Genomic DNA, 16,431 nt, shown 5'->3' on the forward strand with positions numbered 1-16,431 from the left:
AGCAGTAACACCAGCAGCAATAGTGTATAGTTGCGATAGCATCGGACGCAACAGTCGCAGTATAGCCATTGAAGCCGTACTAACAACAGCAGCTGTAGTAGTAGATTTAATATCAGTTTATGCATATTTACGTGCCAAAGTATGCGCGCAGATTATTAGGCACAATAGAGTGCAGGGACTCTGGTTGCATTTGACGACCTGTGGTTCTATTAGCTTGCACATTTATCTGAGTACACGTGTGTTGTTACATTTCGTCTACATCAAAATGTGGGGCCGGCGTGACTGGAATCAAACCTGTGTTTTCGAGCTTATCAGCGCGATATAGTAGTAGTAGTAGTAGTAGTAGTAGTAGTAGTAGTAGTAGTAGTAGTAGTAGTAGTAGTAGTAGTAGTAGCACTAGTAGTAGTAGAAGAAGTTGTTGCTGTTGTTGTTGTTGTCGTCATTGTTGTTATTGTTGTTGTTGTAGAAGAAGACGAAGCCGAAGCGGTCGTGTCAACAGCGGCAACAGCAGTAGTAGCAGTAGCAGCAATAGTACTAGCAGTAACAGTAGCACTACTACTAGCAGTAACGCCTGCGTGCAAGAGACGCAGAAGCGTTCGTAGTCGTTAACGATACTTCGCGATGCGTGCCCGGTTACTTGATGGAGGGGAAAGCAAAATCTGCTGCGTGCGTGACCTGCAGGCCGTATTGAGATAAAGAGGACGCCTTGACCGCATCGCCGCAACGAGAGAGTCATTAGGCGAGGAGTTTAAAGAGAGAAGTCCGTCATCGCGTAACACGGTGTAAGCGATTGAAGTCAAGGCGAGACGCACATTTGCGGCTCAGTCATTCCCTGATCCTAACCGCATTCCACCAACCCAGCTTTACAGTGCGCACAGCTGAACCTTGAGCTATACCGTGTGAACAGATGAATACAGCTGTGATGGAGGGATCTCTAACTACGGGGCAACTCGCGATGCACGTACGCTATCGATTACTTCGAAATGCCTCGGCGGAAGTCGTAAAATGAGGCCATTACGTAACGAAAGTCAACGGCTACACAATGTGTTGCGTGGGGCGAGCATTTTCATCGCGCTGCGCATTGACAGGCAATAATAGTTCTGTGAAATCGTGCGAAATCACCCGCGTCATCGGAGGATTTGATAAGAATCGATGGAACACAAATTTTTAAAGAACATTTGAACAATTCACTGGTACCCAGTGATACGCTTGCCAAGCTTTAATGCGTTGCATTAGCTTCAATGCCAAACAAATTGGCATTCATTGTACACGACGACGACTTTGTCATCGCCGTGGCAGTATTTTATTATAACTACCAAATTTCGTTTCCCCGCGTTCAGGTAGCGCCCGCAAAGAGCCCGAAGACTCGTGTAATCGCCTCCGAGGCATTTACCTGCGTATCAGTGAGTGACAGTCGACACACCCAAACGACTCCCTCCTGTGTATACGTTTTTACTGAAAGCAAGGCCCTCGGTTTTTATGTGGGGGCTACCTGTCCACAAACAAACGAGGCATAGTGATGATGTAATGGCGTAAGCGATACACGTGGCTTCGTCTAGAGGCAGTTATAGCGTGGCGAAGGTCTTGAGCAGCACCAGGACGCTCTTGGGGATCTTGGTGTTGGCGGGCAGCCTGGGAAGCTTGGGAAGCGCCTTGCAGTACTTGGACTCGGTGGTGAAGCCGCCGCAGAAGATCTTCAGTGCGTTGCCCAGGATGTGCTCTCCGGCGTTGCGGGCGAACAGGATGGCCTGCGCGTCACCGCACTTGTCGCGCAGGTTCTTCTCGCGGCAGTGGAACATCTTGGTGTAGTCGCTGTCCAGGGAAAAGTGGGAGAGAAAAAAAAGTGCAGCGGGATTAGGGAGCTGTGCTTTGATACGCGTGCTCATTTACCTACTGCTTACATATCTTGTTGCTTAGTTACCATACTTGGTGAGTTGCTTGCTTATGTTTTGCTTAGTTAAGTAATGCCTGACTTGATTTATCTTGCTACTTACTTACGCTTTCTTAACTGATTAACTTTTGCTCATTGAGTGCGTGATTGACAGATGCGCAGATGAACTTATTTCTTTATTTTAATTTACCTTAATTTAGCTTTCTTATTCGTTACTGGATATACTGGCTTATTAATTTTATTATTTCTTTCCTACCTCACCTGTTTACTTATACCTATTTGATTGCTATCTTTTACTGACTGAATGAGTCAAATTCATTAATCAGTTGGTTGCTTTAGTTCAATAAGATAAGCATGCACATAAGCTTTTCTCACCTATGTCACAAGCAATAGTTTGTCCACTGGTTAAAGACTAATAACATAAGGGGTATTACGGCTTCACAACCATTAAACCACTCTTTGCAAGTATGCGTAAACTACAAAGCAAACAATGAGACAGCAGAAAAAAGAAAAAAAAAGAGACGTCCATCCACGTCCAGCAGCTTTTACATTTATACGCTAATCTAAAGCCTGTGCAGTAGGACAGCTAATGCAGCAAACGCAGGCGTATTCTATGTGTCGGCAGATACAATATCACTTTTATTAGAAAGCAATTTCAACGCAATTATAGGAGCCCTGTGCAATAACCGGTGTTAAATGATCCAGAAACATTTATACTTTAAGAAGGCTATTCGCGCAGAAATGTCCACGATGTATAGTCTGTTAGAAAAGGGAACCGCAACAGCAAAGCTAACGAAGTTTCTAATCATTATCATCAAACGGCGTTATATAAACGTTGTACATTGCGATAGGTGATCAGAAACTAATATGTAATGCAGTAATGAAACTTCGATGGAAATTCTTGTAAGGAGCGGTTAATTAAATTTCGTTTGAACTAAAAGAAGTTTCTTGTACAAGATATGGTGAACATATATTTCTGTTTGCTTTTGTGTGTGTGTGTGCGCGTGCGTGCGTGTGTGTGTGTGTGTGTGTGTGTGTGTGTGTGTGTGTGTGTGTGTGTGTGTGTGTGTGTGTGTGTGTGTGTGTGTGTGGTTGTAAAACAAAAGTTTAACACATGTCGGAACAGGCGACACTCTACGGGAAAGGTGCCCTGTAAGCACACAGGGAAACCAACAACAGCCCGTTGCTTTCTCCACCGGGTTATGCAATTCGCGGTCCGATATGACAAGTAAGTTGTCTGGAGACGAAGACGATGGAAAACGCGTTACAAATGAACTTTCTGACCGCATGACCGCCACCAGTACCAGAGCGCGAGGGTTACTGCCGTTACGGCTCAGTGACCACTAATGACCGTGTCGCGACGGCCGCGTTCCGTCCACCGTGGGGACAAATGCGTCCGCGACGTTGTCGCAATAGTCGCGTAATCTACGACAAGAATGAAAGACGCGACGACGTAGCTGCTTTCGCATTGAGACAGGAAATGCCTGTCATTGAATTCGGGGCGGTAAAGAAATCAGTTCTGCCATCGCATGTTCTCACGTGACGTATGATTAATGGCGTCGGGTCGCTATTCCGGACACTGTCAAATTACTCCATCTTGTCAAATTTTGTAATGGCGGCATTTTAAGCCAATCGCAGAGGCCGTAGCAGCCCTCCGGGCCAATCAGACTTGACCAATGGCGGATTCAAATACATGGTGGAATTTGACGTCGTCCAGAATAGGTGGGGGGGGGGGGGGGGTCTAAGCAAGAAATATCGCTGTCACCAACATTTCGAGAAAAAGGACTTGCGTATGTTGTTGCTGCCGCGTTTGTTGCTGCTCCCACTGTTCCGTGTTCTCTTCTCCATATCAAGTTACGAGCAACGGCAAAGGCGGTGCTTGCTTAACGGGAATAAAGGAAAATATTTAGTTGAGCTGGATTGAAATATTAGGCTTGTGTAAGAACGAATTCACCGTTCCTGGCAAGAACAGATCGTTTGTAAGCGGGAAAGCGACGAAACTGTCAAATCGGAGTGGCGCGCTTTGTCATGCTCTGTGGTTTCCTCCTTAAAATGGCGTTAGATCCTCTGTTTTGATTGCTTAATTACTGCTACGGCGCACAGATGGAAAGTGATTCGCAGGAATTTTGACAATAAATCAAGGTGCAGTAAGCTATAGTTGCTGCTACATGTTACGGCCGCGGAGCTCTCGGACGCCCGCTGATTCGCAAAAGCTGACGGCCGAGATGGTGACGTAAGGTTTTCCGCTCGGCGCAGCCGCTTCAAATGGAGCAGCTGCACCACAGACTTTCGGTGGCTGTTTCCCACGCAAAAAAGAAAAAAAGAGAAAAAGTAGCTTATCGGCTCGCAGACAGCGGTGATAGACTCCACACCAGGTAAAAAATCAATCTAACCAAACTCAACATTTTTCTTTTGTGTCCCTTTAATAAAATTAAGGCAAGGCACATGGAACGTATCCCATCTAAAAGAAATAACTCATTATTGCAAGAAAAAATCGAAAAACGGTAAGGAAGTCAGTCTCGTGTTTAAATTCGGTGCTCGTTCTACCTTATGCGCCCTGCCGTTTTTCAACATCGCGTAAGCTGTTTTCAATTCGTCCTTTTGGCAAGAAAATCGCCAATAACACTGCTAAGTACGCGTAAGATTCTCCTTTCTACGTGCTTTCGTCTTATTTGCTTTCCCGGTAGTCACGCAAATCTATTAGCACATGTATATTCTGTTTGCGAGAGCAACCATCCTACCTCCCCCACCCCCTGTGCCCTTTCGTTCCATTTTGGTGCCGTGCGCTCTCTTATGCCTGTGACGTATACTTTGAACAAAAAAACGTTCCGCCCATAAAGCGAATGAAAATGAGTTCATCTTTAGACAGCTTTGCGAAAGAGACAGCGAAAAGCTATAGAAAAGTCGGGAAGTTAACTAGACAGACACCTGGTTGGCTACCCTGCACTCATAGGCGTGTGGACGAGGGGGGGGGGAGTAGACAGAAGTACCCTCCCCCCTCTAGTCACCTAAGGGGTGGGGCGCAATGTCTTCCTCATACTTTTACTCAGTCTCACCTGTCCCGCCATTGTTTAAATAGCAGCGCTATGACCACGCAGGTTTTTTGGCGGAAATGGCGGCCCAGGGCCCCTGACGTTCCATTCTAAGGAGTGTTTACTTCCAATCTTTACTCTCGGAAAGCCAGGAACCAAAGGCAGGCCATTGTGATAAGCAGGTCATCGCTTAATTTTTATTGTTCATCCATTACGAAGCGCGTTCTGTTTTGAACACTACCAACGGGAGGGGGGAGATGCTGCGATGAAGCTTTGCCCCCCCTTCCCCCCAAATGGAGAACCCTGCGCACGCCTACGCTAGCAGTGGATAAACTAGGGGAGTAATTGAATAAATAAAACAAAAGACCAGACGAGAGAGATGGTTGGCGTGGAATCGCGGAGACACATGGTGTGTACACATTCACTTAACTTTTCTTTTTTTCCTAGAGACCCGCCCAGCTCGGTACCTGATATTAGCGATAAATAAAGCCTGCTCACCAGCATCCGTAGCGGATGCGGTTCTTCCTCTCGGCCTTGATAGCAGTGGTGTAGAACTCCTTCTTGAAGTTCACGATGCACTTGTGGATGGAGTCGCCGGCCTTGTTCAGGCACTTGGAATGCTGAAGGAAAGCTGCGGTGACAAAAAAAAAAAGTGTATCAGCATCTCGGACTTGCTGCACAGTCTGCAAGTCTATATCTATAGTCACAACCCTTGTTAAGTAAAGGTATACAAACTCCGCCGAGAGAGAAAGTGAAGCGGTCTAGCACTGTCTCCGAGTAGGACGCCTGCTTGAAAGACTACAGTGCTCTTGTTGTTGGCCCTTCCTCTTGTTACGGCTGCACTGCATTGTCTAAGAGATAAATACCTTTGCGAAAGTGCTTTAACGCTGCGGTTCAATCCATCAGCCGAGTTTATCGCCATGTGAGATGTACCCTTACAAACTCTGAGATGATCACAGTACCTCATCTCGTATTTAAAAAAAATATCCACATATGGACCTCTCTCTTCCACATATAATATAATAATATCATCAGGACCTGTATTCACAGGAAACCTGCTTCGATGCGCTGTAATCGATCGTATGTGAGAATTCCAGCCAGTACTATGCTGTACATGGCGGCCGGTCAATGACGATGAGCTATTACGGGTGAAAATTTCACGTCGAACAGCACTTGAAGCGCGCCGGCGCACAGACAAAAGAGGCCATAGAACGGCAGATACGACATTGTTTAAGGTGGGGTACACTAACGCAAGGAAATCAGAATCAGTAATTACTCCATCCGCAGACACGGCAGTCTACTTTCCCGTAACATTCTGCCTGCCTGCTGGCACGCATGAAGCTCTCTTAACGATTAACGCGGAAATGCTGCTAAAACGAAAATGTGCTAAAACGAAAATGTCTGCGATTACTGTAATCGATGAAGATTCATATTGTGATGGTTACGGTTACCATTACTGGCATTCCTTTTGAAACGCGGTATTGACCGGTACCATGTCTTCTATAGGCGGCTATTGTTTCATCTATCGCAATCTTTTATTTATTTATTTTTTATTTATTTATTTATTTGGTTGTTTATTTATTTATTTATTTATTTATTTATTTATTTATTTATTTATTTGTTTGTTTGTTTGTTTGTTTGTTTTTTGTCTGTTTGTTTGTTTTCATATATTCTAGATTGGTGGCAACGGTGGCTCCGAGATGTCTATCCAACTGACGGCCTTACCGAAAATTAAACGCCAAGAGTGCAACCCACCTGCGTGCTCTTCGTGTGTGCTGTTACACCTGCGCTCGTTCTCCTCGCGCATGGTGTTGATGGCGGTGAAGGCAGTGCCTCGGTACAAGCCAAGCAGGCACTTGTCGGTGAAGTTCAACGCGCACTGCAGCGCCTTCGTCCGCTTCCTGCAACGAGAGGATGACGCGGCGGCATGGAAACCAGTTGCACCTTTTTTTTTTTTTTGCATTCATTGCTCGTTGAACGCTTATTCATAGCCAGAATCCCATCGTGTAGAACTCACGCATTCCTTATTTCATTCAGAACGCGTGCATCGAAAGAGTGGAATTGCCTTCCCGCACTAACGGCGGAAATTAAAGACTGAATTGTTCATTCGTGCTTTACCAGCGACGTCATAACTTTTTCTTTGCTGAATTTAGTCTACACAGTGTAACAGCTATGCTTCTTTATACATTCTGTACGGCGTTATCTCATTTCATTTTAAGCTATTATTAGCAGTAGGGTACGGATTTGGGCTGGTTGGTGCATGACTCCAAGTAGAAAACAGCGCTACGAGACGGGACAAAGAAAGGGCACAAACACGGCGCTGACTATCAACCAAATGTGCTTTTATTCCAACAGTCTGCATATTTATACTCCACCATGACTAAAGAAAGCATAAGAAAAACCAGAAAAAAACGGTCAGCCTGCGCAAAGGCCAGAAAAGTTTTTTAACTCGACAGAAATGTTATCTCCTTCGGAAGCAGTGAAATCGAGGGGAGGCTAACACATGCCTCGCCGCCTTTACAAATGTGATACGCTACAGAAACGAGACGCGCACGTTCGTCATAGTACTTTGATATGAAACTCGTATCTTTAAAAGCTGGCTGGCAGCCGCATTCATTGCAATGAATGGACAGTTGACTGTCTTTTGCTTGTTTAGAGACCTTGTTCGCGTGCTCGCGCCAGCGGTCATTAGCACACCGGCCAGTTTGACCAACATAGTAACGCCCGCAGGAAAGAGGAATCTTGTACACAATACAAGATTCCCCTTTCTCTGTTATTATTCTCTGCCAAAAATAAACTTGGTAGCCTGTGTCAGCAGGTAAACAGAGAAACCAAGGCGGAAAGATGTAGTAAGAAGCACCGACAAAAGTTTGTTGAATGTTTCGATTCTGTTGTGTACAAGATTCCTCTTTCCTGCGGCCGTTACTATGTTGGTCAAACTGGCCGGTGTGCTAATGACCGCTTGCGCGAGCACGCGAACAAGGTCTCTAAACAAGCAAAAGACAGTCAACTGTCCATTCATTGCAATGAATGCGGCTGCCAGCCATCTTTTAAAGATGCGAGTTTCATATCAAAGAACTATGACGAACGTGCGCGTCTCGTTTCTGAAGCGTATCACATTTGTAAAGGCGGCGAGGCATGTGTTAGCCTCCCCTCGATTTCACTGCTTCCGAAGGAGATAACATTTCTGTCGAGTTAAAAAGCTTTTCTTGCCTTTGCGCAGGCTGACCTGTTTTTTCTGGTTTTTCTTATGCTTTCTTTAGTCATGGTGCAGTATAAATATGCGGACTGGTGGAATAAAAGCACATTTGGTTGATAGCGCCGTGTTTGGGTCCTTTCTTTGTCCCGTCTCGTAGCGCTGTTTTCTACTTGATATTATTAGCAATTTCATTTTACGCTATTATTGTATAAATACGAATGACCACTTCTCGTGTACGTATAACCACTCCCCTCTGTAATGTCTACTAACCTTCAGGGAAGATAAATAAATAAATAAATAAATAAATAAATAAATAAATAAATAAATAAATAAATAAGCATTCTGAAGACAGATGTACCCTTTTATGGCGCCTTTCTTTCCCACAACGCCTGTCGTCTATCCCGCGTACCTTTCTTTGCGTTATCGCCGCTCGCCCAGTATTATGAGGTCACCAAGCGCGTGTGCGCTATCAGCATGACACAGCATTACTGATGGAAAAGGGGCCGACGCCGAGCTTTCAAGAAGGGAAACGCAATTAGGTGATATAACTGTTACTGTTGCGTAGCAAAAAACACTCCAGAAAGGCGATATACTGTATTAAAATGCACATAATGGTCCGTGAGCATATCGTTTGCTCCTACTCCTCACCAGCGGAAGGGTAAGCCGCGAAGATAAACAGATTGCAGATATATGATATTGTCACGTGGGCGTGACGTCGACGAAGGCAGCAGGCGGCGTGTCTGAGATGAAACTCTTTATTTAGCCGAAATTGTGGCCGGGAAACGGTAAGTCAAACGACAGCAATACACACCGTACACTGATAGCGGCGAACAGAGCGGCGGCCGTCGATACAACTGCTCATGTCTGCGACGCGCCGTCTTTTATACATCACGCATCGAACTTTCCACTCTTATCACAGGTGGTCGCGCAAGCTCTGGAATAATCTAGACCAAGTGATCTACTACAATCGTCAGCGTCGAGCACTGCTAACCGCCCTTGATGGTCATACCCGAATGCATTAAAATAAAACAATAAGCGGGCGTGGCAATATCGTCGTTTGTTCCTTTCCTGATGGTTTGTGACGACATGATCAAAGCTAGTCAGCTGTCTGGAGGAGCTAGGTAGCAACCATGGCGCGAACAATATTTTTGTCGTTCTGTCTATTATTTGCTCTTTCCAGCATTTTGGCAGATACCTTCATGTACAGCAATGAAGGCGTAAAGCAAACAATTTTTTCGGCGTAATAAGCGGGCTTTCTTTCAATCAGACCCGTAGCCAGGAATTTTTTTTTTGAGGGGGCAAGATGGGCACTTGTTGAAGGCCTTGACTATTTTACAAAAACATCCATTTTCATTATTTATTGTCGGTAAAACACCTCCCTCCATCAAAATCTCAGGAATGGGGGGAGGGGGGGCGTAGCCCGCCCCTGGCTACGGTCCTGCTTTAAATGCATCTATATTGTGATGATCTTTCAAGGCGCAGACGGCATAATTATCGCATCATTTTTTTCACAATTAACTATTTATCCACGCTTCTTGGTACGTTAGACGCGCAATCTGGCAGCCCACGACTATCTTGTTTTTATTTATTTTTTTATTTTAGTGCTCTGGCAACCCCCTTCGAGTAGCAGTACTAACAACGACAAACGCAGAGTGAATTCACTTCACTGTTTGCGAATAATCGAAATGAAGAGACAAGAGACGGAAGCAGAGCGCGAGCACGAGCGAGTTGCGATGACGTCACTTACTTGCAGTAATCAGCGAGCTTTGAAGCGGTGTCTGGCAGCTTGGAACTGAAGCCGAACGTGAGGAACTCCAAGTTGCATTTCTCGGCGTCCGCGTCACTGCATCCTTTGCCCAAACTCACAACCTGCGCCACGGCTGGCGAAAGAAAAGAGCCAACACGATGAGGACGCTTTTTTTTATCACTGGCTGCTATTAATGATAATAATATTATTAGGTAGGGCTAGTCTTACTCACTTTAAAATATGTAGGCAGGGACTCTAAATGGAGCTGATTTGAAAGATTTTCATACTTCCATATATTTTCATAACCTTGGCGCTTCTTCGGCATATTTTTTTTTAATAAATATATGTAAGGAGAGGTTGGTGCCAATGCGTAGTTAGTGCTAATGCACAACAGTTGTCGTCGCCATGTAGAAAACAAACACAACGCAATACAAAGGCACATAGTGCAACACTCACGCACTCAGTGCAAGTCCTTCAATGCAAAAATGTGTCCTCGCAACACAAAAGTTGGCAAAGCACAAGTATTCACGGAAATGAAATGTCCACGCATACCATAAATGTTCGCTAAAATGGTGTTGTAGCCGACCATAAGCCACTCGGGAATTGACTGTAACTGCTACAATTACGTTTTCACAAAGAATTGTCTGCTAAAACGAAAGCACAAAAATTATGTAGCCAAGCATACCAGTTGACAATAACGCGAACAGAACCGTTATTGGATTTTGTTCCTTGGTCACATTTCTGGTTCCTCCAAAAACTACATTACTGCGTGCGCAGGAATATTTTCAAAATTTCCTCTTGGCTATGGACCCAAAATTATCGCTATTCATAGGGCCGTTTACCCAAAGAATTTAGTTTTTGTAAAAGTTTCTTTTTTTCGAGGAGCCTCATAAGTATTACAGCGTTTTTCTAATGTTGATATATCCTGGAGTACATGTGGCTCTTTTTTTTGTTCGTTTGTTTGCCGCTGTGCAGAAGGCCGGAGGAAGCGGGTCGATCTTGAACCACAGAATAATCCTGCGTAATAGTTTAATGCATCGGGAAGTTATTCGAAGTGGCTAATGCTGCTAATTTAACATGGTCGTGAGGTTTCAACCAAAAATAGTTCAGTGATAACGATAATGAATCGATGATAAGGACGACGACCGGCTGACGATTTGGTATTTGTCATATTTGAAAGGCTCTTTATAATTTAAATACAGCCTTCAAATGCACACTGCGGCGGCGGTTCGCCTTTGGGAATGTGAAAACAAAGAACACACCCCGATTTTCTAAAACAGGGTCACATCACAAGCTTACGCTTTGCCTGATGGCTTACTGTTTGCATGTCTTCAAAAGTTCAGAAACTTGAAGCGCGCGTGGGCCTCTTCGAATTAAATGCGAGCGAAGAGGCAAGCGGTACAACAACCGCTCCGGCAAGACGTTGGTACCGAGTTCGAATCCCGCACCACGTCGTATTTCGCGTCATCGAAGAATATTTCCTTTCTCAGAAATTCGTATAGATTTCCTAGAAGCTCCGTGCTGCAAACGAGTGAATTGCAATTTCACTTATCATACTTGTTCCATTTAAACTGCCGATGAGGTACTGAATAATTACTGCTACACCCACAATACGTTACTTTCATTCCAACGAGTTTTTTTTTTCTGCTGCATTAAGCTCACCCGCTAAAACCATCTCAACTTCTGTGAGGTCGCTTCTCTTAGCGTTCTTACCACTTCCATGCCTTGATGACAAGGCACAATAACTTTCATTTAATCACACATAATGCGCAATTGATTCTTGATTTCAGCGGACGATGAGCTCTGGAGAACGCTGGATAAAACTCGACAGCCGGTCCCTCACCGAACATTACTGCCTGGACCCTGGTCCCAGCCTTTACCAGCTCAATATGCTCCAGTGCCGATACTCAGTGGAAAATTACAGTCGTTGTGGACTGCCTTCCCTGTGTTTGTGTGGGTATGTGTTATTCATATACTATTGAAATATTATTCTATCCTCGTCATTCACTACCCCAATGCGAACTAGACAACAGAACGGTTAGTCTTGCTGCCCTTTCTTCAATTTATAAATCACTTACTATCTCTATTAATGAATAATAGAAGAGGGAAGTTTTACGGGCTCGTTTCTTTTTTAGACACAATCCTCATGAAAACCAGCAGATAATGAAGCCAAGGAAGCTATAGGGGGTTTTAAATGTACTGTTTTCAATGGTGATATAGATGTGAATAAACTAGAGTGGACGAAAAGGCAACTTGCCCCCGGCAGAGACCAAACCTGCATACCTTACACTACGAAAGCAGCAATAATCACGTCATCAAGGATGTATGTCAGTCTGGTCGTAAGTAATGTTCACAATACACAGCCTTTAGGTGGACTCTAGTTTGACTGACATAGCTCCTTGAATAGTAGCTATTGGCCCGATGATATATTCTGTACGTCAATTTTTGTGACCACAGAGGAGAATTACCTTAGTTCGAGTGACTAGTGTCGGTATGTGTTCGGTATGTAAAGACTGAGCAGGAACTGTGAAGCTGCATCACCGACGCAACGAGACTTGTCAGAGCATGGTTTTGTTTGCACAACTTAAGACCTTTCAACTTCGTTCCTTTCTGTATTTGGTTGGCACCTTCTGTGTGTCCCTGGTACGTTTCGTGTAACTACAGTTACAACTACGAAATGAAGAAAAATGCACACCCACTTTACGTTATTTAGCCAGAAAGACGGCTCTCCGAAGTCAACGTCCGAGGTTTGAAAGAGGCTCAAGTTCCTTGGTTTATTCAGTCTTTTGTTTTAGTTTAGCTCCGAGGCATGATATAAGGGTCATAATTAGCGATCACAGAGGAGTTGCTACTATAACAGCAAATCATGACGTTAGTAATCGCGCCAAAAAGTCCATACTTAACAACTGTAATTGTAAGAAAGGAATGGTGACTGTGTCTTAGGCATGATTGGCGAGCATCTTCCACTTACCCGTTCCCACCAGCGCAATCCCAAGTAAACAGAAGAGTACGGACTTCATGACTGCTGGCCCTACTGCGCTGCTCTGGTCCGCAGGTGTTTGGTTCACGCGAACGACTGTGGTTCTTGGCAGGTCACCCTAGGAAACGGCCGACCTTTTCAAGGAGACCTCGTCCAGCAAACTCCGTCACACGATTGGATAATAGTCGCCTTGGTTGAAGTAACAGAGACCGGGTTGGCCCTCGACTCCAGGCCGTTTTGCCACTCCATTCCCGCCACCCCCTTCCCTTCAACCACCGAAAGATCTCATCTTTGCCCGTGCAAGGACAGAACGCGCGATGCTCGATGTCCAAGGCAAGCGGCTGCCGGAATTGGCTGCTTTGTGACCCATATCTGCTTATCAAAGCGTGCAAGGATCTTCGTTTATGCGTTTTTATCGATACTCGCTTCTGCGCACCGGCTAACCTTTACTGCGTTTATGCAAGCTTCATCGGTCCTTGCTGCGCGGAAAGAAAAAGTCATTTTAACAGCGCCAATATAAAAAAGGACAAGGTTGAGAGAAGGGCAGCACGTCTTTTATTCAAGACGCAAAGAATAATTCGCTTAGTCACTTTCCGTCTCCCTCAGTGTCATGAACCGAAATTCTCTGAACTCTATAAGCCATAGTTTTGGGGCGCAGCTAAGCGAAATTGCGGTTTAGAAGGGACCCGTGCCAAAGCAATAAGCACCTGTCAAAGAATGAACGCTGCCAAGCGATAAAATCGCAACCAAAACGAGCACTACTGCCAGCTCTCGAGTGTCTTTCTGGCATTAATAACATTCAGATAACGCGTGAAATCAGATGAAGAACGTATCTCAACAGCAACTAAATGTTAGCTGCAAATCCTTGAATTGGCCACCCTAGGTTTGCCATGAACAAGCGTAAATCGCGAACAATTGCCATGGGTAAAGCGAGCAAATGAATTAAATGCCTGAATCAAGATAGCCGAAATGTGTGTGTGTGCGTGCGAGCGTGCGTGTGTGGTTGTGCGTGTGTGTGTGTGTGTGTGTGTGTGTGTGTAATAATACTATGTGTGGTTTAACGTCACAAAACCACGATGTGATTATGAGAGACGCCGTAGTCGAGGGCTCCGGAAATTTCGACCACCTGGGGTTCTTTGAGGTGCACGTACATCTAAGTACACGGGCCTCAAACATTTTCGCCTCTATCGAAAATGCAGCTGCTGCGACCAGAATTCGATCACGCGACCTTCGGGCCCGCAGTCGAGCGCCATAGCCACTATACCTCCGTGACGGGACGTGTGTGTGTGTGTGTGTGTGTGTGTGTGTGTGTGTGTGTGTTGTGGAGATAGGTTTGCACTAGGCTTACCTGTATGAGCGCGACCGTGTAGGGACGCGACGTTCTCCACTGCCGCAGCGAACAAAGACGCTACGGCCGGGTTCGTCGATTCTCCGGCACGGCGCAGAAACCACGCACGAGGCAGGGTAACAACAACAACACGGGTTTATTAACCCAAGATGCAGCACAGTACGACACTCACAGGCTTGCAGGCCGTAAGGGGGAACTCCGCAAGACCGATCGAGTACGCTTGCCAGCGGCGCTAAGACTACCACACAAAGGGCAGCGGTCGAGCACACGAACGAGAAGCCGCCTGCTAGAGCAGCGCGTCAACCTCTCGTGCTAGCCTGAGAGCATCTGCCGCCACGAGCGAATCGTCGGGCGCATCTTAGCTCGTAGGAGAGGAGGATGTCACCAGCGGCCCAATGGGGAATGGCGCTGCGTTGTGACGTAGGCCCGCGCAGCGCGCCAGCGTAGCGTGCCCGGACATGCCAGCGCGGGACGGAGCCGACGCTTGGCTCGCCCAGACAAAGAGGCGCCCTGGCCACCATCTTGACGATTGCCGGTGCCTAAGTGCGCCCGGGCTACGCGGCCGGCACGCGCGCGGCAGCTGGGGAACGAGGCGCCAGGTAGGAGGACGCTCTCGATCCCCACATTCCCCCCTCCTAAAGACCGAGGCCAGCCTGTGAAAGAGGCTGTCCGAGGCCAAGTGGCAAGGTCAGCTCAGCCGCAAGGGGGCTGGCCAACGGGGCAAAGTCCAACAGGGGGGGTGTCGTCTTCCTGAAGGTACAAGCCCAAAAGTCGGCCATGGCCACACAAAAGTTCCACCAAAAGTTCCACCACAAGGGGAGAGCCCACCGCCGGGAGGAAGGTCCACAGCCCAGGAGGAACGGGGGCAAGACTGCACAAGGGCGGGCAGCCAGCCCGCTTGAAGTTCGCCGGACTGGAGAGGTTGGCAGCCGGGAACGTACGAGGCGTGGCTGCCAGTTGCGTGCGGCAGCCAACCGCCGAAAGTCGCTGGGACGGGGGCCACACAGGAACGGCAAGTCGGAACAGCAGGCAGCCAGGAACGGAGGCCGGAGCGACCACGCTCGGGCCTGGGCCAAAGCTTGAGTGGCGAACCAATCGCCGAGGGCGGCTGCCGAAGCTGCCAGGTGGGCAAGGCAGGATGGAGGTGGCTGCAGGGCAGAAGGCAGGAACCAGGCCACAGCAGGAAGGACCAGGGAACAGCAGGCCACAGGTCAGCAACAGGCTGGTGGCACGGTAGAGCCAGGCGCAGGGAGACGACAGGGCGACGCAGGAGTGGACAGAAATGTCCCCGGCATAGCCGGCTTGCCAAAAAGGGTGCCTGCCTGACAGTGCTGCCCAACAAAGGGGGCGCTTGCCAGGTTATGGCTTGGACAACACGTCAGAGGGGATTTTCGGCCAAGAGGGCCTTTTACCACTTACAGACGTGTGCCGCCGCACCTTAGCGGTTATTCTCCATTCACTGTCATGGTATGGAATAAAGTCCAGCTACCTGTCAGTGGGAGAAAGGTTGCTTAGGTGCGTTTCCGCAGGTTGTACCGATGGCGTGGCTTGGAGCCAGCCTCCTCACGGTTTTCCTGCGGTTCGGTGACCGCCTCCCCCCCTCCCAAGTCGTTGCTGCGGGCAACGAAAGGTTTGAGGTCGGAGACGTTAACTGGACCACCGACTTGTCTCCCTTGGGAGTCAGCCAGCTTGTACACCAGAGGCGACATTTTGGTCTGCACTCGGTATGGGCCCAACCACTTGGCCGACAGGGAGGCAGAGATGCCTTTGGCGGCGTCACTCAAGACGTGATTGCGCCTGAGGACGAGATCGCCGACATCGTAGTGCACTTCCCGATGCGACCGGTCGTATTGAGCCTTCTGTCCAGCTCGCGCTTTTGCCAGGTTGGAACGCGCCAGGTCGAGGGCTGCGTCCATCCGTGAGCGCAGTTCCGCCGCGTAGCCAGACGGGCCGGCTTTTGTGGCGGACGCACCGCTGCCGCCCCGCAGAACGCGGTCCATGGGGTTAGGCAGCTCTCTCCCAAAGTTGAGGAAAGCGGGCGTGTACCCGGTTGAACGGTTCACCGTGGACCGCAAGGAGAAGCCTATCTCGTTAAGACAGGCATCCCAATCCCTGTGTTGCTGCGCAAAGGCTGTCAGCAAGGGCTTGAGGTTTCGGTTTATCCGCTCAGTCGGGTTGGCCTGTGGGTGATACGTGGTTGTTTTGCGGTGCTTAATGCCAAAGGCAGCACACGC

At 47.4% G+C, this 16,431-nt stretch overlaps 1 protein-coding gene across 1 annotated transcript; it reads right to left on the reverse strand.

The window, feature by feature from the left end:
* Positions 1 to 1,541: 1,541 nt before the first annotated feature.
* Positions 1,542 to 12,995, reverse strand: LOC125760400 (uncharacterized). Its single transcript, XM_049420448.1, has 5 exons — positions 12,841 to 12,995; positions 9,870 to 10,002; positions 6,679 to 6,824; positions 5,422 to 5,554; positions 1,542 to 1,812 (listed from the first exon to the last, which is right to left on the reverse strand). Exons 1-5 carry the CDS (start codon positions 12,887 to 12,889, stop codon positions 1,566 to 1,568), a joined length of 708 nt encoding a protein of 235 aa, XP_049276405.1. The 5' UTR covers positions 12,890 to 12,995; the 3' UTR covers positions 1,542 to 1,565.
* Positions 12,996 to 16,431: the final 3,436 nt, after the last annotated feature.

This window comes from Rhipicephalus sanguineus, chromosome 11 (genome assembly GCF_013339695.2).
Source record: "Rhipicephalus sanguineus isolate Rsan-2018 chromosome 11, BIME_Rsan_1.4, whole genome shotgun sequence".
Classification (NCBI taxonomy): Eukaryota; Metazoa; Arthropoda; class Arachnida; order Ixodida; family Ixodidae; genus Rhipicephalus; species Rhipicephalus sanguineus.